This window comes from Lissotriton helveticus, chromosome 3_1, assembly GCF_964261635.1.
Source record: "Lissotriton helveticus chromosome 3_1, aLisHel1.1, whole genome shotgun sequence".
Classification (NCBI taxonomy): domain Eukaryota; kingdom Metazoa; phylum Chordata; class Amphibia; order Caudata; family Salamandridae; genus Lissotriton; species Lissotriton helveticus.
The window spans coordinates 717,057,928-717,082,150 of NC_136061.1; the positions used below are offsets into that span (position 1 = coordinate 717,057,928).

Below are 24,223 nucleotides of genomic sequence, written 5' to 3' on the forward strand. Positions count from 1 at the left end.
TATTATTAAGGCGATATTGAGGCAGTTAGCATCAGTAATGTAGCTATTTAAAGGAGAAATTCTGGGAAAAGAAAACATCTTAAAAACCAAGAGGTACACACTAAATAAAACATACTTTTTCAAAACCTGGAGGCAAAATGTGAAGGACGCCAAATCTACAAAATTCAGGCATGAAGATTAGCTGCCTTTAAGCCCATTAAAAAGTAAAGATATCACAAACATACTTAAATATTATGTCATGAATATATGCACCAGACTTTTGAAGTGGCATACTCCAGCGTAAGGCAGCAGTTATTTGTCTGTCAAATAGGTATATAGGTCCCACGAGGCTATACATGAGTGAAGCTGCATCATTCTATAGGACGGGAAATTCTTTGAGAAGGTTTGTGCTGTTGATTCCTGGACGAAATGCAGTAGTGAAGGCTGGGGGTGATATGGGGCTGTATAACTGTTCTATGGAAATGAGTGTTTTATGTTCTGGGACCGAATCCATGTAAACTTGTCATAAGAAACCACTGTTGATAAGAGTCTCGAAACGGGGGGCAGGCTCGAGTATGCCACTCAGGCTATTCGTTTTCTTTTTTGTTTTTTTTATTAAACAATGTTGCGGTCCAGAACCAAGAGGTTAGGGCAACACTAGAAGAGATTAGGCCTTCTCGGAGGAGTGTAAGGAGAAGAATTCAGTCTAGCATTTAGGCTCATGATGCGGGCATTCATTCAGAAATGTCATCCAAGTTTTATTTGTTATAGATTAATTGACAAAGATGGGATGCCAGGCAATGATATAAAAATTGAATCCTGAGGACTCTGAAAATGTTCCTCTTTCAACACGGGTAGCAAGTAAACATTAACAAGTACTCAGGAGAGAACATAGACTTTGGGAACTCCGTATGTAGGGAGGGGCAGATGTGGGTGGATGCCTGTACTCTGGACTCAAACATAAAGAGGTATAATGGAGACAAATTGTATGGTTTAAGGTGTCAAATGCAACAGAATAATTGAAAGGGGCCCAAAGGACACAGCTGTTGGAATACCTTGGTTGGCAGAGGTACCTAGAGCCGTTTGAGGAGCAAATTCGAATGTCAAGGGGATCCAAGACGTTGTGTTAAAATAAAATGTTAAGAAAAGAATGATTAACTGCTTAAGATTGGATTGACTTCACTAACGCACTGTAAAACTGCGAATTGGTGATGGTTGATTGGAAATGTGGAGCTAGGTCATGCAAGTATCAATAAATAATGTGACTATCCTGTAAGAGGGAATGCACCTTCAAGTGGCTAAGATTGCACAGTATAGTGCTCAGAGGAGCAGTTTTGGGTGGTTGATGGAAAGACATTTTTTGGTTATAAGTCAGAATTTAATGATTATGGTTTAAGGGAAAACTTGGCTTTGAATTCCTAGCTTCTTTTGCGGACATATGGAAAAAAAATATTGTAGAAGAAAAGTTTGAACCGGCAAGTTATATCTGAAACATGAGTACAAGGGCCAGTGAGAGGCTTGGCAGTGTGTAAAGTATATAACTTTTTGACATACTTCCATAAAAGAGAAACTAAGCTTTGAATATGTTATACTCACTTGTAACTTGGTAGCTTTCCCTTTGTTTCTCTTACATAAGAAAGGTAGCACTTCCATAGGTCGATGTGTAAAACTTTCATGAGGCATCTCTGAAACAACTAGGAATCATGTAGGGGAAAATAATTAGGGACACATAATACAGAGTAACACATTTTCAGTTCTGATCATTACATTTCAACCAACCCTTCACCCGATCCCTTGCAAATGGAGGTGTTCACAACTTATTGGACATTCTATATCAAGTAACACATTCTATGCGGACTAATCCAGTTCTAGTGCTGCAGGTGTAATAGCTGGTATCCCAACTACCGACTTCAGTATACTTCAAAGGTTATAAGCACAACTTTACTGTCAACAATGCTAAACAAGGTGGGGACAGGGATACGTAAAGGAAAGGAGCCATACATTAATATCCTCCTGATATAGAGCAACAAATAGTAGAAGAGAAGAATCATACTCACTGTTAACAAAGGGATGGAGGTAATGGTTAGAAAAAAAAGCTAAACCTGTGCTGCAGGGGAATGGAAGTAAGGTTATGGGTTGCTATTTGCTGGAAAAAACTTCCAACCTATCAGACGGTCTTCAGAGTCAACACAATAACACTGCTCACTTTATTTTTACATGTGGAAAGGCCTCACTATACAGCAAGTCACTTGCCATTATAAAGATGTTAAATGAAGGTCAACGTTTCAGGAAGATTATGATTTCTAATTGTAAAGTAACAAATTAGAGGGAACCAAACAGACTTGAAACTGGGTTACTGAAACAGAACTATAACTTCAAGGACCCTAAATTAACATAAATGAAGTCAGTGCTTGGAACTTTCCCTTAATGACCTGCATTGCACTGCTCTACCTTCTATCCAATGCTGAAACTGGAACTGCCATTAAATCCATTAGCTAAATAGCTAGACATAAAAAGAGACAAGCATGTCGAAGTAATGGCCTGGTATAATCATGAAGTTTACTGATGTGTTTTCTATATAAAAGAAACCTTGTAATCTTCCTCAAATAAAACGGGCCAGGTTAACCACTACACAGTAATATTTAGGTCTGGCCTAGCGACGCAGCGCATGCACTGCACATCTTGGCGAGATCTATTGTCGTGGGTTTCTTGGCCGAAGGGGGACAGAACATGTGCACGCGTACGGACAGGAGATGTGCACTCCGTACGGATGCACATCGCCTGTCCCCGCATAGGGTTGGCGTTTTAACATAGTGGGCGCATGGCACGCTTTCACTTTATCTCCCTCCCCCAGTCGGCTCCAGATCATTTCGGAAGCTCCCGGGGACCCTGCCCGGCGTCAGCAGTAACGCGCCGAATTGCTTCCCTACTCGGGCGAATGCTACAAGGATTGTACTCATACGGTCTCTGGAATGGCACCGCTATTGTTGATTGTGATGTGCACTGATGGATGTCTCTGTTACTTCTGTGTATAAACATAGGCTGGTATTTATTGCTTGCATGTATGATGTGTGTTCTGGCCAGAGTCCCTTTCGGATCACAGGAACAGTATCATTGGGCAGTGTGGAATGCTGCATAAAACCAAACCGTTATCTAAAGTCACAGACGCCAAATGACTTCTGTAAGAAAGTGGCTCTGTATATACTGCACCAAAGTAAGGTATAGTGTGCACAGAGTCCACAGTCCCGAGAGGTTTGGCAGAGGCTAAAGTTAAATATAACCTTACTCTCTAAAGTAGTAGCTTGGTCGAGCAGTAAGGCAGTATCAGAGGACAATGTAAAGCATTTGTTGTACACACTCAGGGAGCAAATGGTCTCATACACTCAAGAACTGAACTCTAGGCCAATTGTTTTGTATATAAAAATATGTTTTATTTTAGAACCACAAGTAGCTATAAAAATACTTCCTCAGAATGAGATGCTACAGTTGAATACTTTCAAATGGCAGCAGACTTTTAAATGCAATCGATACAGTTGTTGCAATATGCAACACAAGTTAAACACAATTATAACATTGATCTCAATGTGAAGTTTTCAGTAAATGTAATAAAATAACTTTGTGAATGTTTTTCTTACTCAGGGCTGGATCCTGGATTCAGCCCTGGTGCATTTCTTGTAAAAGAAATCGTTTTTGTTACACAGGCAATTTTTAAGGAATATTTGTATGTTTTGAAAATCGACACTTAGAAGAATCTCTGGCAAAAACCAGGCAATGTTATCCTATAAGAGGAAATTGAGTTATCGGAAAATCACAGCTGTAGGAAGGTGGATATCTGACTATATGGTTACCCCAACTTTTTGCCTAGTGTTTTGCTGGTTTTTGACTTAGTTGGCCTGGGATCCTGCTATTCAGGGCCCTAGGCTATCTGCTCGCTCTGTAAAATGGACTCCATGTACTTTAGGTACATACCTAATTGGATATTGGGTCACGTTGTGAGCCCCTGTATAGTGTACCATAGGTACCCATGGCATAGGTGCATCCAAGGCCTACCAGGGGCTGCAGCATGTATTATGCCACCCCTGGCTGGCCATCCAAATTGACACAAATGGCTGATCAGTCAGCCGGGGCAGGGTCGTGTAATCACCCCATGCTTAGGTATAGTATTCCTATACCTACCCTTATATATAGACACATATATACCTATAAGTCACTCCTATGGCAGGACTTAACAATCCTGGAGGCAGAGTGCTTGGTTTTATGTGAGATGGTGCTCTAGCATGAGCTGAGCCTGTCTGCAGCTTTTGAAACCATGTCCTTATAGCTGTTCTATGATATAGCCATACCATATACTCTTAAGTGCATTATAATCCTCGCAGTTATTGCTAACTTTGGTTTGGCTTTATCAAAACATGTCGTGTAAGGGGTCATATGCTTTGGACTACTACCCCCGCTGCCAGTTCTGGCGGCGGGGGTAGCATTCCACCTTTCTAGAGGGAGAAGACATGTCATTGTAGCTTTGCCCTGTTAAAGTTAAACAGAGCCTCAGCATCACAAAATGGATGCTGCTGCCACAGACACAAGTCTGTCCTCCTGCTGCTGGACGAAACTCCGTCAGGGGAGGCCTGGACAATAGGTTTCCTGCCTTGGGAGTTGCGAGCACCTCCCCAGACAGGCTCTTGTGTATTGGGGCAGGGTGGGTTGAATGAAATGACACTGCCTGGGGCACCCAAGGTGCGCCATGCATAGCCCGGTTCAAACCAGTTGGTGGGGCACTCCCGCCCCAGCTCTGGCGCGAAACTGGACAAAGGGAAAGGGGTGTAACCACAGCCTTCGCTGGTCCCACCCATAGGAGGGACCTAGCAGGTAATACAGCCCCTCAAATCAGTATATAGGTAGGAGCTGAGTCTAGAGACTTTGGATTATCCTGAACTGAAACGAAACTCTGGACCTTCGACATTCTACTGCAACTAGAAGACTTAAGAATCTCCCTTGTGGTCAAGGAGTGACCACCCTGTGCAAACAGGCACCACCAGTAACTTGCCGGTTTGCTTCGTCGACGCTCCAGCCGGATCCAGACGACCTAGCGACGCAGTCTCTGGACTTCCAGACTTCTCTGACTCTGACTCCGACCCACATCCACAGCAGAGCGGAGACCCGTGGCGGACACGAGAGACGTGGGACCGGATCTCCTGCAAGACCTGCTTTTTGCTAACTGTGCAGCTTCTGAGGTGTCCTCGAAGTTGTGCATTGGGGTTTGAGAAGCCCCAAACCCGAGCAGTAAGTGCACCGAAGCTCAGCCCTCCACACTCCACGAGTGCCGCGTGGGGCCTGTGCCTGCATTTCTCCTCGACGCGTCTTCGTGGTTACTAGCCCGCTGGCTAGTGGCCCTCCTGAAGACATCACCTTGAAACAACACCGCTTGCCTGGTTGCTCTGTGCTTGCTCCTGCTTTCCTGTAAAGAGGAAGCTCCACAGACCTTGCTGGTCAGACCAAGAAGCCGATCTTCCCTTTCTGCGTGGGTTGCCTTTGCCAAGGCTTGTTGACTCCAATCCGGAAGCCGACACCACCAACAGCAAGATCCTTTGTGGGACAGTCCGTATCCAGCTCCTGGTCGTCGTCGGCACCTCCTGATCCACGTGGCTGCAGAGACAAGCTTCGCATCTTCACCTGATTGCATCTCGACATTGCCTGGTTCCTTCCCGGTCACTGGCTAGTGACCCAGACTCTGTCCCCTCTGCTTTCAGGTTCTTCTCGACTCCGATCCACCCTTGGATCAACCCAGACATCTTCCTCCTGGTAGCCTGCAGCATCTTCTTGCGGCTCTCCATAGGATTCGACGACAAAACCCGACACAACTTCACACCTATGCATCCGGCTTCCCTGGGTGAGGTAACTCGAGTACTCCGGTGCTCCCGTGGGTAGTACCTATCCAAGTGTCCTAGTTTAACAGGGTTTTCCCGTGGTCCATCCGGAAGTGTCCTAAATCTATTACTTTGTGACTTTTACGTTCCCATTGACTTTCTATGGTAACCCGCGTGTGTGTTTAGACACTGCACACGCGTCCTGTGGGTCTCCTGCTCCCAATCCTTTGGTAGTCCTGTGTAGCCCCAGCGATTCTCTAGGCCCTAAGCCTATTCACCTTTCCTGAAGTGGTCCTTATACCACTTCTTTAGTATATGGTTCGTGAGGCCCCTAGGGCAGAATTGTATTTGTGCATCTTATAGTATGCTTATTGAGTAACTTGTGCTGTATCTCGAACTCTGACCTCAAAAGAGTGCAGAGGGGTTGTGTTAGTAATAAATACATACATATTTGATATATACCTTGTGTGGTGTCCTTTCATTTGGTATTCAAGGGATTATTATTGGTAAAACAATTGGCTTCACATGCTCTCTGAAGTGTTAGCCTAAGACTGCTTTGTCCATGCTACCACTAGGATAGCTGGTCTATAAGGTTGACTTTACAACCATCACCATAAGGGTTGTTTGGACTGGTGCAAGGTGCTCACTAGAATAGTGAACATCATATACCAGGCCAACTTCTCACAACAGTTGTAATTACTTTTTAGGGTCAGTTGATCGGAAGCTTTTTAGTGAATATTTCAAAGTTTCAAAACTCGACACTTAGAAGAATTTCCAAGTGAAACCAGCCAATGTTACCCTATGGAGAAAAAGCAAGTTGTCGGTCTTTGGGTCAGGTAGGTACAGTCGTTACACCCTCAGCGGCACAGGGGCAACCGGGTGCAGAGTGAGTAGGCCCAAGGTTAGCCTATGGTGGGCAGGGTTCCTTTGGTTCGTGGCTGCTAGCAGGCCACGCGGCTGTGGGAGCTGAGATTCTGGTCACTTACACAGGGCAAGTGGGGAAGTAAAATAGAACAGATGCTGCACTTCCAGTGGCACTCGGGCGGCTGGGTGCAGGGTGCTTTTGGGCCGCCGGGCGCCCAATGTATTTCAATGGGAAAGCTACAAGACGAACAAAGGCTGCAAGCTCGGGGACGAAGATTCTTCAGGTGCGACCACCACTTCGAGAGGTAAGTTGGGAAGCTGTAGGTTAGGTAGACACCCCAGAGGAGGACACAGGGGGCCGCAGGGCGCCGAGGTGTCTTTTGGTGTTGGGAAATCTTACCCTCTGCTGGTCGCGGTTCGAAGGGTCCCTGGTTGTGAGGCTGCAGGCGTCGTCAGGAGCATCGAGGATGGTCCTTGGTTGCTGGATTCGTGGTTACAGTCGGTGGGGGGACATCCTCGTGTTCTTTGTTCACTCAGGCACCGGCCGGGTTCGGCGGGTGCAGAGTGTGCTGGATTTGCGGTACCTGGCTGGCACCAGGGGCTGTTTGAGCAGAACCACTACTCGTGGGAGTCCCAGTCTTTGGATGAGCAAGGCAGTCAGATCCTCCTGGGTTTTCGAAGTTGCTGACCACAAGAGACACCGGGATTTAGCAGGAGCAGGTTCAAGGGTCGACAGGCCTGTAGGGTTGGGGCCAAGTCAGTTGATGTTGTCCTCTTGTTAACAGTCTTCTTTCTTCTTGTTCTTCTTTTCAGTTTTGGAATCGGGTTCTGAAGAAGGAAGGTTGAAGGTGCCCCTAAATACATTTAGGGGCGTTACAGGTATGGGATGGTCAGGGACCAATGGGTCCCTTTCCTGGGGTGAGTACACCCACTATCCTGCCACTCTCCAGTGGGAGGGGGGCAGGAGCCTGTCTCTGATTGGGTAGGGCTCCCCATCCTCAAGAAGGCGAGAGCCCGGAGGTGTGCTTCAACTCTCCTCCCCCACCTGAGGGGTGGGGTTGGCAGAGGCTGGCACACCCCCTTTCCTCACTTAGGTTTTCCCACCTGTCTTCCCGCCAGAGGGGGGGTCAGAACCGGTGGGGACCAGTTGCTGAGTACAGCAGTTGGCCTGGAGAAGGTCACAAAGGCGGGATGCCTTTGAAGCTACCCCTGCCCATCCTGGGGAAGGGGTCCTAGCACGTGGCCGCTGGATGTGCTTTGTTGCTGACCCACGAGAGCATGTGTCTCTATTCCCAGGGGTCCAGTAACATGTCTGCTGGGTGGCAGCCTAGGCAGCCTCTCAGTCAGGACGCTGGTTGTGGGTTAGTTTCAGGGGGCAACTCTAAGTTGCCCTCTGTAGTGCATCTTACATTAAATCCCACACTGGCATCAGTGTGAATTTAATGTGCTGAGAAGTTTGATACCAAACTTCTCACTCTTCAGTGCAGCCATCATGGTGCTGTGGAGTTCGTGATGACGACCTCCCAGCACCATATACTCTTAATGGCAGCATTGCACTTGCAGTGTCCAGGAATGGACCTTGGTACTGTAGGGGTACAGGGCTCATGCCCTTGTACCCACACCACTGACATAGGGCACCCAGCTAGAGGGGTGGCTGAGGTATGCCAGGGCAGTGTGTTGTGGGCATGGCACACAGGGATGTTTTGTTCTGCACCAAGGCACTCAGCCTGCAAAGGCAGTGTGTGTGTGTTTTCGGGTACAGGGCCTCTAAGCGTGGCACAATAAATGCTACAGCCCTTAGGGGCCTTCTCTGGTCACTGTGTCCTGGGTACCTAGGGTGCCATTTACCAGGGGCTGACATGTGGCCAGAGATGCCAATTGGGTTTAGGCTTCAATGCAGTTTTAGGGAAGGAACACAGGCCCTGGGTACCTGATTGGCAGGAACCCAGGGCACACTCAGTCAAAGTACATCAGCAATTCAGCAGAAAGTGGGGGCATACCATGCAAGAAAGATGGCACTTTCTCACAACTTCCATTTTAAAGGCACTCTGGTTGTGTTTACCTGTGCTGGGGTGGTAGGGGAGCAAATGAATACGAGAGGTGTGTGTTTGTGAAATGCCGTGCCTAGAGGTGTGTTTCAATTATTCTGTGTGGAGAGGGTTCAGGAGGACTGTTGGAATGCTGTGTGCGACTTTTATGTGTTTGTGTTTATAATAGCTGCCATATGTGGCAGCATGCGCTGTGAAATGCTTCGTAAAGATGTGTGAGTGTGTGTGTAACACACGTGACTGTAGTAATGTGCAGAAGTGTGAATGTATATGTGTGTAAGTAAGGTTCTGCAGAGGTGTGATTGGGAGTTTCATGCTGTTCAGAGAGGTAAGTGTGTGTGATGCAGAGATGTAATTGATGCTATGCAGAGAGATGGGTGCGAGAATGAGATGCTGTGCCATGGAAGACGTGTGCGAGCTAGAGCAGCTGACGATTAGGGAAGCTCGTGTGCTTGCAGAACGGTGGATGCAGTGTCACCCACTGCAGTGTTTCAGAGACGGGGGTGTCGGTTTTCACTGAGGCTATGGAGGCTGAGAGTGGCTGCTGGCTGTGCTCATTAACAACGGAGCACTGTCACGAGTAACACGCGTCCCTGGCGTTGAGAAACTTGCAGAGGGAGGGTCGGGGAGTCCGCAGTCTCCCTGTCAAGAGAAAGGCCGGACCCGAGGGCCTTGTCACCTCTGGCCGAAGGTGCTAGTTAGCTTGCCAGACGCCATACCGCAGCGCTGACAACGATTAATTATGGCAGCGCGTGATATAGGCAGGACTTTCAGATTAAAAAACTGGCCAGTTTATTTTTTGTGAAGTGCACTAAAAACAGGATTTATCATTAAAATGTATTTAGACGTAGGGAAAATTTATGCAGTAGTAATCACTAAATAACAAGCCATCGTTCTGTTTTTCATTTGCGTGCATCTGTTCTTGGCACGTTATTTTCAGAAAAATATTGTGCTTAATGAGATTTGTTTTCTTGTGCAAGCCCACCCTTGAAAGAGCAACAAATACGTTTAACTTCAATCTATTCATCCTAATTATCGGACATGTTCTAGAGAGATTTTCACACACTCATTTATTGAAACATTACTAGAATCCGAAGCGTGCATTGGCTCAGTCAGCACTAGCTGCTGGCATCTGGTGAGATCTGCAAGTCATGTGTTAAAATATTAGTGGGGGAGACTCCGCTTTTCATCTCTCGAGGTCGATAAAATGAAAACATGCAACTATTTCTAATAACAGTCCACCTGCTAATTATAGAGCTCGGAGCGGTCAACACTTCGGTAGCAGGCGCTAGGCAAATAGAGTTGTTCTCACACATAATTAGATCACTTGGTTATATTGTTGCTTCTTTTTAGTTGAAAGTCTTATCCGGAAGGAGAATAGTATAAAAGAAATGGAGCGAATGCCTTAATTTTTATTTAGTTGGCTGGCGGGAAAGTTGAAGATCCACTCACATGTCAGGAAGGCCTGACATGCGACTACTTCCCCCCAGCACACGCCCACGTTTGAGCCAGCTGCCTGTCAAGCATTACCTCAGTTTCTCCACAGGCAGTCCATTTCTAGTCTCTACCTCTTATTTGTTTCCGACATCGTTCGCAAATGGCTGATCATGCTTCCCTACACTGGAGATTGAAACCAGGTTCACAAAATTATTGATGGGGCGGCATCTCATGTCACAATTCTAATTATAAATTGTAATGAATTACAATTGGAAGGGGCTACTACATGTAAGCCATGTTATCCTTTTACAATTACAGAATGTTGTTCATTTTTCCAACAAATCTCAGATGCTGCCCCATTGCAAACACACTACCCTCTCTACACACGAACACTGCCCTCCCTGCTCATACACTGCCCTCTGTTCCCTGGCACATTTGCTCAAAAGTGTGTGTGTGTGTGGGGGTCGTTGTTGAAAGAGGTGGGGATAATAATTTGCCTGAATTCTGGCAATCCAGTAAAGAAAATCAGAGAGACTTCTTCATAAAGTTTCGACATCCGCATAGATGTCTCTTGATCTATCCATCTACCTATCTTTCCTCTATTTCTCTTCCAGTCTGTCTATCTCTCTTTTTATGTATCTATTTATCCATCTATCTCTCGCTATCTCGGTCTGTCTGTCTGTCTAACACTCAGTCTGTCTGTCTATCTAACACTCGCATTTATGCAAGTTTGAGCTAGTGACATTGCAAATGACAATGCCTTTTTTTGTTTGTTTTTAAAACATAAATAAAAGGCATTGTCATTTGCAATGTCACTAGCTCAAACTTGGCATTGTAAATGCTTGTCAAAAAGGGCAGGGGACACATCCACGTCACGTCCGGTTTCAGATCCAATTTTAGCACCCAAACCACACTTCTGGAGGTCTCAAAGGCCATCAAGGAAACCTTGGACCAGGGACGGAAGGCCCTGCTGATTCTTCTAGACCTATCAGCGGCCTTCGATACCGTGCCCCATGATCAGCTCCTACGGAGACTCCAGGAGTGTGGCTACCGGGGAACCTACTTCATTGGTTTGCCTCGTTTCTGGATAATCGCCAGCAAACGGTTTGGTCTCCCCCTTTTGCAACGCCCATCTCCTCCCTAAAGGACGGGGTTCCGCAGGGCTCAATCCTCAGTCCCACACTTTTTAACCTTAATTTGGCCCCCTTCGCATATCTGGCCAAAGCCTATGGAGCGAAAATCGTATCGTATGCGGACGATACGCAACTGCTCTTTACTTGCAACAGTAAGTCAAACTTCAGAGGAGACGCAATAAAGGCCTGCCTCTTGGTTGCAATTCCACCAACTGAAGTGTAATCCCGACAAGTCGGAAATATCCTCTTTGGCCTCCCTTTAGATAACGTGTGGCGGAACTGGTGGCCCCAAGACATGTCTCCACCCCCCCAGAACTTCGGATAAGACTGTCAAGAATTTAGGTGTGAGGATGGATGATAATTTATCCATGGATTCCCAAGTACAAGCGGTAGCAGGCTCATGCTTTGGCGTGCTTAAAATGCTTAGGCAATTCCTGCCCCTCCTGACGGTAAAACATAGAAAGACTGTGGTCCAGGTGCTGGTTCTTTCCAAGCTGGACTACGTTAACAGCCGTTATTTGGGAATCCCTGAATACCTGCTGACACGTTTACAAGTAGTCCAGCATGCAGCGGTCAGGGCAATTCGTATGCTCAGGCCCAGAATATGGATGTCCATTCACCTGAAAGCCATGCACTGGCTACCGATCCGCAAGCGAATTATATTCATGTCCATGGTCCTGACCTTTAAATCTCTTCATGGGTTGGGGGCCCCATGCCTTAGGAAGAGAGCCCAATTCTACTACCTACGTCATGCTCTGAGGTAGGCGGCACTCCACTTAGCCTGCATTCCCAAATCATGTAATGCTTGAATTGGAGTTCGCTCGTACCAGGCACAAGCTGCAAAGCTTTGGAACAGCCTCCCCCTAGATCTTAAACAGATGCAGGACTTTCTCGCATTTAGGAAATCATTGAAAACCTGGTTATTCCAACAAAGGTGCGATACTAGTAAATCTAGTGCTTCGTTAGCCCCCACCCAGCATCCGTAGCCCCCACCCAGCATTCGTAGCAACGGGACACTATTGTGTAGCCGTGCACTTTACAAGTCCCTAATAACATTAACATAACATTAACATCCAATTGTTGAAACAGTTGGATATTTAATTAAAAAAAAATATTAATAAAGAAAAAACCTCTAACTCAACTTATTGGTTCCATTCAGGAAGTAAAACACATTTAGGAGATAGGTAATGCTTAGTGAATCAGCAGCCACGGCCGATAGTAGGTGTAACTGCAGGGCGGTGACGTGGGGAGGGGAGGGGCAGGGTGGGGGTAGTAATGTATGGATTCCGGACTTTAACAGGCAAATGCGATGCAGGGCGCGTAACAAAATTAGTTTTATTTATTTATATGTTTACTTACCTTTTAAAGTCCGTAAGCCATACATTACGACCCCCCACCCTGCCCCTGTCCCTCCCCACGTCACCGCCCTGCAGTTACACCTACTACCGGCCGTGACCGTGAATCAGTTCAAACCCTGCAACTCCGAAGACAAATATAATACAATTTTTAACATGGTGGCTAATAACTTTAAGAGTTATTTTGGACTCGTACTTTTCAACCCTTTACTCAGTGATTCCACCTCTCGTTTTCTCATGACTTAATGTTTAGTATAAATTTTGACAATTTGTCTTCATGAAACTTGACGATACAGCACAAACGTATTCAACAAAATGTATTCTAATTAAATGAAAAACATACAATTAAACTTCATTTGCAGCTGTGATACACTCCTATTTTCAGCATACATTGGTCTGCTAATAGTTATCATTAGTAGATTGAAAGTAAAGTAATGGCTTTATCGCTTCTCATTTGCCATACATTTTGGTTGTAAAAGTTACAAAATGATTAATCTAAACCAAGTTGGTCAATTGGATTGCTGGTCTCCAGACACCGACACAAGATGTTACAAGTTTAAAAATAATTAAAACAAATGCTTTTATAGCACATAGAAACAGCATTATTATCTTATATAAATGTGCCTACAGGGAAAAAATTCAGTCAATAGTGGAGGACCGCCAGGGCAAAGTGGGCATTCAAGTTTGGGTTAAGAATTCTATTACTTTTCATTGGCATAGACACATTCTGAACAGTACCGAATTGTCAATATTTGTGCATGCAAGGAGTATGACCAAATTAACATCCATAACTGAACAGTAAACTGAATTAGGGAAGCACGGCACTGTAGTTTTTAGCAAACCGGTATTAGGCAAGAGTTCTGCCCCAGCAGCTATGAAGCTTTAATAAGCTAAAGGAGCTGAAAGGAATGCCGTATCAATTTCTACTTAAATAAAAAAAACAAAGGAACAGGTAAACATGCAACAAACGTATCTATGGAAGATTTGTTGAATCCAAACAAAATTGCAGACATGTTGCAACTTAAAAGACACTTAAATCCTACAAAAGATCAAATAAATAGAGGGAAAAAAACTGGAAAAGACAAATTAAATAACATTGTTTTTGCCGAAAAAGTTAGAAAACTCAAATTCTTTAGTTGAGAGCCTGAAGTAAATATTACACTCTATCATCCAACAGCTAGAGCATGAAGCCAGTACCTCCAAACGCAAATTGAAAGAGTATAAATAATTTATGCAAAGATTTATACAGAAGACACCAATGATGATTACACAGTAGAAACAGATCATTTTAATTTAATGGTTTAAAGGCATAGATTGAAGAAAGAAGAACTATGTTTGGAAAGCATTGAGACATGTTGCAAGACTGCGATTGATGTGGGGATCAATTCTGTGGGAGCGATGTTCTTGTTTTGCTGTTATACAAACAAAAGAAATGAACATTTTTGTAAAGTATAAACGTTGTATACAAAATACAGTAGCTCATGCGCAGATCCCAATTAAAGTGGTTTAATGTAGGGATTTGATCTTTGTAGGTGGACCAATAGTTCATAAAATGTGCATGTAATTAGCTGATCGGCAGAGGCACTAGTATTAAAATATATATAAACAGGTCTGTCAAACTAATGTATGGTTAATGAATACAGTTTTCATAAGCAATATACTACATGGTCTATTAGGCAATGTAAAAGAAGATCTAGAAATTCATAACAGTCGAGTTATCTAGTTTAGACATCCCAGTTGGATACACAAACTTTGAGAGAATGGAAATAAGTTACTATAAGAATGTTATGTTATTACAGACACAAAGGTTGTCACACGTAGCCCAAGGGAACCTTCCACATTTCTTAATGGGAAGATAGTTGTCTTTAAAAACAATACAGGAAGGAGCATTCAAACACCTTATAAGAAGAGACCTTAAGTTGGGTCATTTCTACAGATAGCCATTCGAGTGGTCCAGAAAACAATAGAGGACTAGTTCTTTCTCAGACACGATACCAGGTAAAATAGCAGAAGATCCACTCTTATACAAGGTTGGCTGCTGGAGATGTCATACTACGGATATCTGCTATTGCAAATTAATTCTGTAAGAGGGGGAAATATGTTAAATGTGGCTACGACCAGAGACTGAGATTAAAAAGCCTTTATGGGAAAAGACTGTATGGAACAGCCAATCACAGACTATGTGGTTTGTCCAGTAACATTATATAGGTTTTATTTAACCCAGTTCAAATGGTGAGACTACTATTATGTGATTCAGACTTGTCTTTGGCCTGTTAGTTTGCTCCAGGAACTTGAAGACACGTTTGGGACTGTTGAACAGTTAATTAGACATGGTATTTGAACTCAGGGTATCTAAGACCAGTTTTTTGTTTGATTCTCTATAGGATTCTTACAGTTTTAAAAGAACTGGGAAACATAGATTTTGTAAACTTCGGTTATAACATGCATATAAAGCAGATCATATACATCTAGACGGATCAGCTCTTCAGTTCAAGACTGGCCACACTCACTCTACATGGTGCTGTACTTTTAACTTCAGAATGCAGATTTATAGAATGGAGAGGTTTGTGTCCATATGTTAAGTGTGCAGGGTACACTGTGCTCTATGTGGAACTAGGAGTCTCCATTCTAGATAAGGCTATTACCTGGAGGTGCTCATTCCATGGAGACATTAACAATCGATACTGCAGTCTCCTCATTTGACATATCAAGTGTATATTTAATTCTATGGCAGGACCGGAGGCGAGGAATATGCTCTGCTGTCTTTATTTTCCACAACCAGCAGAATTCAACGTTAATACAAAAAACTATCTTTCCCATGGAACCTTGGGAAAGGTCAACAATAGAGGTGAACCAATAGGCAGCGTCAGGCAACCTGACCGGCACGGGCTGCTGGGATACGTCCTCTTTCTTTTACTGCTCCGCCAGCAGTTTAGTCTATTTCCTCCGATCTTCCTTCTATTTGTTAATGCGTATTGGCTCATTGCTCCAAGTTATTGTGCTTATTGTTCTTCCAAAGCTCTGATGCTCATGTAAAGCGCTCTGATACCTCCGGGTCTAGCCAGCGCTATATAAAATATTTAAAATAAATAAATAAAATAAAATAAAGCGGCGAGTTTGCCGTAGCCTTTCAACCCGCAGGAGCGTTCTCATCGCTCCGCTCGTGGCGTTCCACATAAGGAGCATTGCGGTAGCAGTGGAAGGCCGCTAGAGGGTGCGTGCGATGCACGAGCCGCGTCGGACTGCGCTGCGGGGACGCGGGTTCTTTCCTGTCAGGATTCTTCCTGTCAGTAACGCGTTCCCCGACGACCAGCAGCCTGCGCCACCTGGAAGCCAGATGCCCGTGTTTCACGGGTCTGTAGTACACTTCTTGAACAGCCTGTATGCCCGTTTTAAATGGGTCTGTATTTCCCCGTGTTTTCCAACAAACCTGTAAACCGCTTGCCATACATTATTTCGGCTGTCATACTGGGGCCCTGGCCAGGTGTAATTTGAACCCCTTAGCCAGTGGGTGTGTTGGACCCAGGGGTCTTAGCCCCTAATTCCTGGTCTTGTTATGTTAATTTAGTTTTGTAGTGCGCACAGCTACCCAAAAAGGGTTTCCAGGCGCCAGCCTGAGGGGAATCAAAGGAAGCAGAGAATTATTGGTTAAACAGCCAGTTTTTTAAACATTTACGAACGTTTCCGTAGACAGTTTCTTTACGGAGCGGCATGGGGAGAGAGTTCCACAAAGAAGGGCCCAAACAAGCAAAAGAGCGACCGCCCATCTGTGAGAAAGTGCCATCTTTCTTGCATGGTATGCCCCCCACTTTCTGCTGAATTGGTGATGTGCTTTGACTGAGTGTGCCCTGGGCTCCTGCCAATCAGGTGCCCAGGGGCCTGTGTTCCTTCTCTAAAACTGACCCCTTAGGGCTGCAGCACTTATTGTGCCACCATCAGGGGTCCTGTACCCTGACACACACACACTGCCTTTGCAGACTGAGTGTGCAGAACTAAACAAAGAGTCGACATGGCACACATCCCTGTGTGCCATGCCCACAAACACACTGCCCTGGCATACCTCAGTCACCCCTCTAGCTGGGTGCACTATGCTAGTGGTGTGGGTACAGGTGCATGAGCCCTGTGCCCCTACATTACTCAGGGCCATTCCTGGGCACTGTAAGTGGAGTGATGCCATTAAGAGTATATGGTGCTGGGAGGTTGTCATTACGAACTCCACAGCACCATAATGGCTACACTGAAGAATGACAAGTTTGATATCAAACTTCTCAGCACATTAAACCCACACTGATGCCAGTGTGGGATTTAATGCCAAATACACTACAGAGGGCATCTTAGAGATGCCCCCTGAAACCTAATCAGCTCCCAGTGTCCTGACTGCGTGGCCACCAAGGCTGCCACCACCAGACATTTTTCTGGACCCCTGGGTCGAGAGCTTGCCGCTCTCAGGGACCTGAAACAATGCACATCCTGGGACGAGGTGCCAAGTCTCGTCCCCCAGGATGGGCAGGGGAAGCTTCAAAGGCATGCTGCCTTTGTGAGCTTTCCCAGTCCACTTGCTGTACTCCGCAACTGGCCCCCACCGGTTCTGACCCCCACTCTGGCGAGAAGACAGGCGGGAAACCCTAAGTGAGGAAAGGGGGTGTGCCAGCCTGTTCCAACTCCACCCCTCAGGTGGGAGAGGCTAAGTGAAGCGAAGCACAACTCCGGGCTACTGCCATCTTGAGGATCGGGAGCCCTACCCAATCAGAGCTAGGCCCCTGCCCCCCTCTCACAGGAGAGGAGCAGGATAGGGGGTGTACTCACCCCAGGACAGGGACCCATTGGTCCCTGCCCTACCTGTAACGCTCCTAAATTTAGTATTTAGTGGCACCCTGAATCTTCCTTCCTCAGATCCCGATTTTGAAACAAGAAGAACAAGAAACAAGAAGACCTGCTGTGCAGCTGCTAACAAGAGGATGACACCGATCCTTGAACCTGCTCCTGCTAAACCCTGGCGTCTCATGCGGACAGCAACCTCGAAAACCCCGGAGGACCTGCCTGCCTTGCTCATCTAAAAACTGGGACTCCCATGAGCAGTGATTCTGCTCAAACAGCAACAACCCCTGGTGCCAGCCAGGAACCGCAAATCCAGCACACTCTGCACCCGCCGAACCCGGCCTGTGCCTGAGTGGACAGAGACACTGAGGACGTCCCCCCGGCGACTGTGACCCAGAATCCAGTGCCCAAAGACCCTCCTTGACGATCCTGATGACGCCTGCAGCCTCACAACAAGGGACCTCTCCAACCGCGACCATCTGAGAGTACAATTTCCTGACGTCCAAAGACATCCAGCACCTGGCGCCCCACGGCCCCCTGTGCCCAACTCCTTCAAGTTCCCAACTTACCTCTTGAAGTGGTGGTCGCACTCGAAGAATCTCTGTCCCCGAGCCTGCAGACTTTGTTCAACTTCCAAGTCTCCTATTGAATAATATTGGGCGCCCAAAGGCCCAAAAGCACCCTGAACCCAGTCGCCCGAGTGCCGCTGGAAGTGCAGCAACTACCCTACTCTACTTTCCCACTTACCCTGTGCACGTGACCAGGAGCTCAGCTCCCACAGCCGCGTGGTCTGCCTGCTAGCAGCCACCAACCGAAGGCCCCCTATCCTCCATTGGATAATATTGGGCCTACTCACTCTGTACCCGGCTTCCCCTGTGCCGCTGAGGGTGTAACAACTGTACTTACCTGACCCTGGGAGACCCCCGGAGTCTACCCCCAGAACCTTAACTCTGCCAGCAGAGTACTTACCCAAAGCCCGATAACTTAATTTTCTCTATAGGGTAACATTGGCTGGGTTTCACTCAGAATTTCTTCTAAGTGTGGAGTTTTGCAACTTTAAAATATTCACTAAAAATCAGCCGAACAACAAATTCTGAATTACTCACCTGTTATCAGGAGAGAACCCAGTGCTGTATCTTTCAACCCAGCACTAAACCTGAAAAGTAATTATAACCGTGATTTACTGTGAACTCAATTTTCCTCTATAATAATCCATAGTCTGGTTTTCACCAGAAAATCTTCTAAGTGTACATTTTTCAAACTTACAAATATTTCTTAAAATTCGCCTGTATAACAAAAACGATTTCTTTCAACTGTTTACAGGAAATGCAGCAGAGCTGAATCCAGGATCCAGGCCCGAGTAAGAAAAACTATTGCACGTGATTTTATTGCATTTACTTACAAATGTCCATTGAGCTCAATGATAAATTGTATTTAAACCTGTGTTGCATATTGCAACAACTAACTATTGCATTCCAAAGTCTATTGCTATTTAAAAGTATTCAATTGCAACATCTCATTCTGAGAAAGTATTTATGATACCTACTGTGGTTCTAAAATAAAACTACTATATATTTTTATATACAAAACTATTGGCCTAGAGTTCAGTTCTTGAGTGTGTGAGACCATTTGCTGACTGTGTACAACAAATGCTTTACACTGTCCTCTGATACTGCCTTACTGCTCGATCAAGCTACCACTTTAGAGAGTAAGGTTATATGTAACTTTAGCCTCTGCCATACCCCTGGGGACTGTGGGCTCTGTGCCCACTGTACCTTACTTTGGTCCAGTATATACAGAGCCACTTTCTTACACCATCCGAGACAGTCTAATTGTGGGAACTGAAAATTTTGCTTGAGTAGTTGAGCGAAGAGGGCGGATAAGGGTGAACTAAGGCTTTCAAGTATTGTGGGGCCGTGCTAGATTTGATCTTAAACATGTAACTCAGGGCTTTGAATGTAATCCGGTTCTCTACCCTGAACCAATGGAGATTGCACAGAATCTGGAGATAGAGGGCACTCACTCTGGGATTCTGGCAGAGCAACTTGGCGGATGAATTCTGCACCACTTGTAGCTTACGTGTCACATCCTTATTTGCCCCCAGATAGAGAATATTACCATAGTCCAGTCTAGAAGTAACAAGAGCCTGGCCAACGGTTCTCTGGGTGGAACGATGATTTTCTTGAGCCATTTAAGGATGGTAAAACAGGTTGCGGCCACCTTCACGGCTTGTTGAGGCATAGATAACTTGTCGTCAATTATGAATTCTAAGTTGCGGACTTGGTGCGTGGGCTGGGGTAGAGCACCCATTTCCGCAAACCTGTGATGAGGACCACAGAGGTCTTTATTTTTCCCAAAAATCAGGACATCCGTTTTGTCAGCATTAAGTTTAAGTAGGTTGGCTTGCATCCAAGAAGCGATATTCCTCAACCCGACCTGGAGGGCAGATGATTTATACACATTCCCTGCAGAGAAAGAAAAAATTATCTGGGTGTCATCCGCGTAGGAGAAGATGGACAAACCAGACTCTTCGGGGGGGGTTAAGGAGAGGGCCCTGAGGTACCCCGTAAGGGGAAGAATGAGTTTTGGAAGTGGCCATGGAAGAAAAGGCCTGGAACGTACGGTGGGTGAGGAAAGAAGTAAGCCAGTTAAGTGCCGGACCAACAACGCCCAGAGATTGTAAAGCTTTTAATAACACGGTGTGAGACACCGTGTCAAAAGCGGCACTCAAGACAAGTAATATAAGGGCCACCGTGTCCCCAATGTCCATGGGGTGGCACAATATTTCTGTAACTCCAAGAAGGGTAGTCTCGGTCAAAAAAACAGCTCTAAAGCCTGATTGAGAGGAGTGTAGAAAATTTAGGGTTTCAACAAAATGGGAAAGCTGTAGATTAATATGTTTTTCCAAGACTTTAGAAAAAAACAGGAAGCAGTGAAATATGCCGGAAATTAGAGGACTGGTCAGGATGAGCATTAGCCTCCTTTAGAAGTGGAAGAACCATAGCATGTTTCCACTCTGGCAAAACAATTGCCTCCTGAAGGGAGGCATTCAAAAGCTCCATAATTATCGTAAGTGAAGGCAGCTCAAAAAGCTGTAGCACCGAGATAGGGAGGAGGTCACAAGGAGAACCTGATTTAATACTACCTAGGAGCCGCTTGAAGGAGTTTATGTCTAAAAGCGACCAAGTTTCCAATTTATTGGCACATTCAAAGGTTTTACTGTCTCCATGACGGACAGTTCTGGCTGTCTGAATAGAGGTGGATGATTGCTGAGTTGTATTAACTGTCTGATCGCTATTCCGCGCAGAGTAGATTTTCTCCACTTTAATAAGAAAAAAGTTGGCAAGGTCCTCGCATTGCGATCCATTTAGGAAAAGAGGGCTAGCTTGAGTTTCTGAACCAGATAATTCTTTGACCATCTTAAACAAGGTCTGGACAATCTTAAACCTCGCCATACATTATTTCGGCTGTCATATTGGGGCCCTGCCCAGGTGTAATTTTAACTTCTTAACCAGTGGGTGTGTTGGCCCCAGGGTTCTTAGCCCCTAATTCCCGGGCTTCACCGCCAAAAGTTCAGGCCTTCTAGCCTGCCAAAACCCTCAGAACCATAGGATCGGATAAATAGTCAGGGTAGAGTGACAATAGCGCTAAGGCTTGCTTTATCATGGAGGGGGATTATGTTGAGGACGAATCCCTGCACGTCCTGCCCCTGGATGACGAGTTTTGTGAGGCTGTGGATGCCTCCATCCACCAGGCAGTCGCGGCGGCCATGGCAACTTTGAAAGATGCCACATGCAAATAGCGTATTCCTATGCGGACGGCCCCCCTCAAAGGCCAATCTTCCCCATCTCACTAGCCCCCCGAAATGCAAGCCGGAGTCAGCTGTTGATCTAGGCACCTTTAAACGCCTTAAGAGGGCTTTTCTTGCACGGCCATTCCCTGAACACTTAGGAGTGTTAGAGGAGGTTACTCCTCTAACAGACCATCTTTCCGGACCCCCTCTCCACTACAGGGCCCTCCAATGGCTCAAGGCCTCCCACATGAGGAAAGGTCTGCAATATGCGGAGCAGGTTCCTCCCACAGACGAGGTGAGATTAGAGATGTAATGGTGGTTGGACCATATGGAGGCCTGGAACGGACGAGCCATCTTCTGCTCCACTCCAGACATGGTTATAGAGTCTGACACCAGAAAGTCAGCAGGGAAGCGTGCTGCGGGGAGTCCTTTACATAAGGAAAGTGGTCCGCAGAAGAGCAGCAGCTTCACATCAACTGCCTGGAGTTGTTGGTGGGTTCCTTCGCTGGACGAAGGACAAAGTGAGCTGCATTGTCCTCCTCAAGATGAACAATGTCTCTGCTGTATGCTGCATCAACCACCTAGGGGGGGTGGGGGTACAAAATCCAAGGTGCTTGCGGACATGGCCAAGGAGTTCTGGACCTTTCAACTCAATCACAACGTCTCTGTGACAGCAGAGTATTTTTCCGGAACGTCCAATGTGGTCGCAGACTGGTACTCCAGAGTATGGTCGGACGTGAGTCTCTGGCAGTTGGAGCCCAGAGTTTTCCGGAGATTACACACCCTTTGAAGCCCGTTAGACAGATATTTTCACCTCTTGCGTGGACCATTAACTTCCCAGGTTCTTCAGATAGAAGCCGGACCCCCTGGGGGCTACAATGGATGCCTTTCTCCAGGATTGGTCGAAGGAGACGGATTACGCCTTTCCTCCGTTCGCTATGATAAGGCGCCTCTCGGCTCAGGTTGGTAGACAGAAGGAGAGGGTGGTGCTGATCACGCCTTATTGGAGGACATAAGTATGGTTTCCAGTTCTTCTGGAAATTTCTTGGGATGTTCCAATCCTTCTACCCCCAAGATCAGATTCTCCCGGATTCCCAGGGAAATCCACATCCCCATGTCCTGCAGAATTGGATCCCTTCATAGCCTGGCAGATTTCCAGCAACGTTGGAGACTACGGAGCTTATCAGGAGACGCTCTAAACATTCTGGCAGCAGCATGGGGATATTGCACCAACAAACGTTACGGATCGGCTTGGTCCAGATGGGTTGGTGCCTTGGGAGGAATCAAGATCCCGTAGGGTGCAAAATGGTCCACGTTTAGCATTTCCTGGCCTCCCTGGCCACAGAAGGTCTGGCATACCGCACGATTAATTCTTACAGATCCACAATTTCGGCGAGTCATGCCCCAGTTCAGGGGAAGACGGTGGGCGAACACCTGATGGTTTGTAAGCTGATGTGAGATATTCACCAGTCGCTGCCTCAGCTACGCAAATACACTAACCTGTGGGATGTCAACAGAGTGTTGAATCTTTTTGAGGCCTGGCAGTCGAATAAATATCTGTCCCGAAAGGAGTTATCGGCGAAGCTAGCCATGCTTCTGTGCTTGATCTCTTGTAGGAGAGTGCCTGATGTGAGGGCCCTGGACCTCCATGGACGTGTTTTTACTCCCCAAGGAGTCACCTTCCATATTTCCCGTTGTACAAAGTTGGGTTCTAGGGTGATCTTGTATCCGGCCTTTGATAAGCACCCCAAGTTGTGCTTTATCTGAAAGCTTACGAGAGTATGGAGGACAAGCATTGCCCTCATGGTGAGAACCAATTACTGATATCTCTCAAGAAACCCTTCAAGGTAGTTACTTCTACCACCATAGCAAGATGGATCAGATGCGTCATCCAGGAGGCAAGCACTGATACCTCACACTTCCTGCAGACTCTGAGGAGCAATAGCAACCAAAGCCTTTTCCCTCGGGGCCACAGACTGGTCCTCAGATTCCATGTTCAAAACATTAGATTTCAACCAATCGTGGATCTGGCCTCCCTGGTGGTAAGCAATGGCAAGCTCTAATCTTACTATAAGTAAACAAAATGTCTTGCAAGCAACAGTGCATGTGCCGTCTCAAGTGAGACCTAAAAAAGGGAAACTGGTAGTGGTGGAAAACAACAAAACATGTACAATAAATATAAATAAATATTCTCACAGAAACCACTGTTGTGTGAAGATATGAAAATAAATGTTGTGCCATGTACTGGACATGAAGCACAAGAGAAATGAATGTCTGCAGAGAGACTGTGTTGAAAAGACAGCAAACATGCTTGTTTAATTTTAGTAGTCAATGAGGACTTTAAATTTCCTGATGAATTTAGCACACAAGAAGAGTTTTGATTAGCTGACCTGCCCTGATTTTTTCAACAGTCTAAATGGCATTCAAGAATGACATCTTGGGACCACTAATGGAAATCTAGAGTCTGAAAGTCTTTCCAAAGGGAATGCAGTATCTTTTCCATATGACCTGGAGTGCATATTTGTCAGAGTTGAAGCTTTTGCATAGATGCAAGATAGCACCTCACCCTCCCCGCCCCCCTATTGGATCAAGGGTCTGCACTACAGGAGATGAAGTCGTGTTTGGAATTAATCAGCAAAGAAGATACCCCAAACTCTGTCTCTTTTTTCAAGGAGCCTTCTAGATGCTGGAAATGGGGTCTGTGAGGAATACATGTGATCAAACAAAGATCAGCAAGCCGGAATAGCATTTTTTTTTAACTCTGCTGTCTGCTTAATGTTGAGGTGTAAGACCTACAAGTAACATTAGGCCCAACTGTACATTGCCTTTTTTCCAAAACCACTATCAATATTTATGCATTAACTGCAACTGTTGAAACAGATGCAACTGCATTTGTTACATGGCCTGTTTGACAAGAACCAGTCCTTTCATTTGA

General features: G+C 45.9%; 1 protein-coding gene across 2 annotated transcripts in view; it reads right to left on the reverse strand.

Moving 5' to 3' along the window:
* The window catches only part of CSTF3 (cleavage stimulation factor subunit 3), a 601,400-nt gene that overhangs the window by 319,029 nt on the left and 258,148 nt on the right, over positions 1-24,223 (reverse strand). For both annotated transcript variants that reach the window (XM_078680868.1, XM_078680867.1), the window contains one exon: positions 1,576-1,673. In XM_078680868.1, the coding sequence (XP_078536994.1) occupies positions 1,576-1,673 (98 nt within the window). The remainder of the gene's footprint in view (positions 1-1,575; positions 1,674-24,223) is intronic.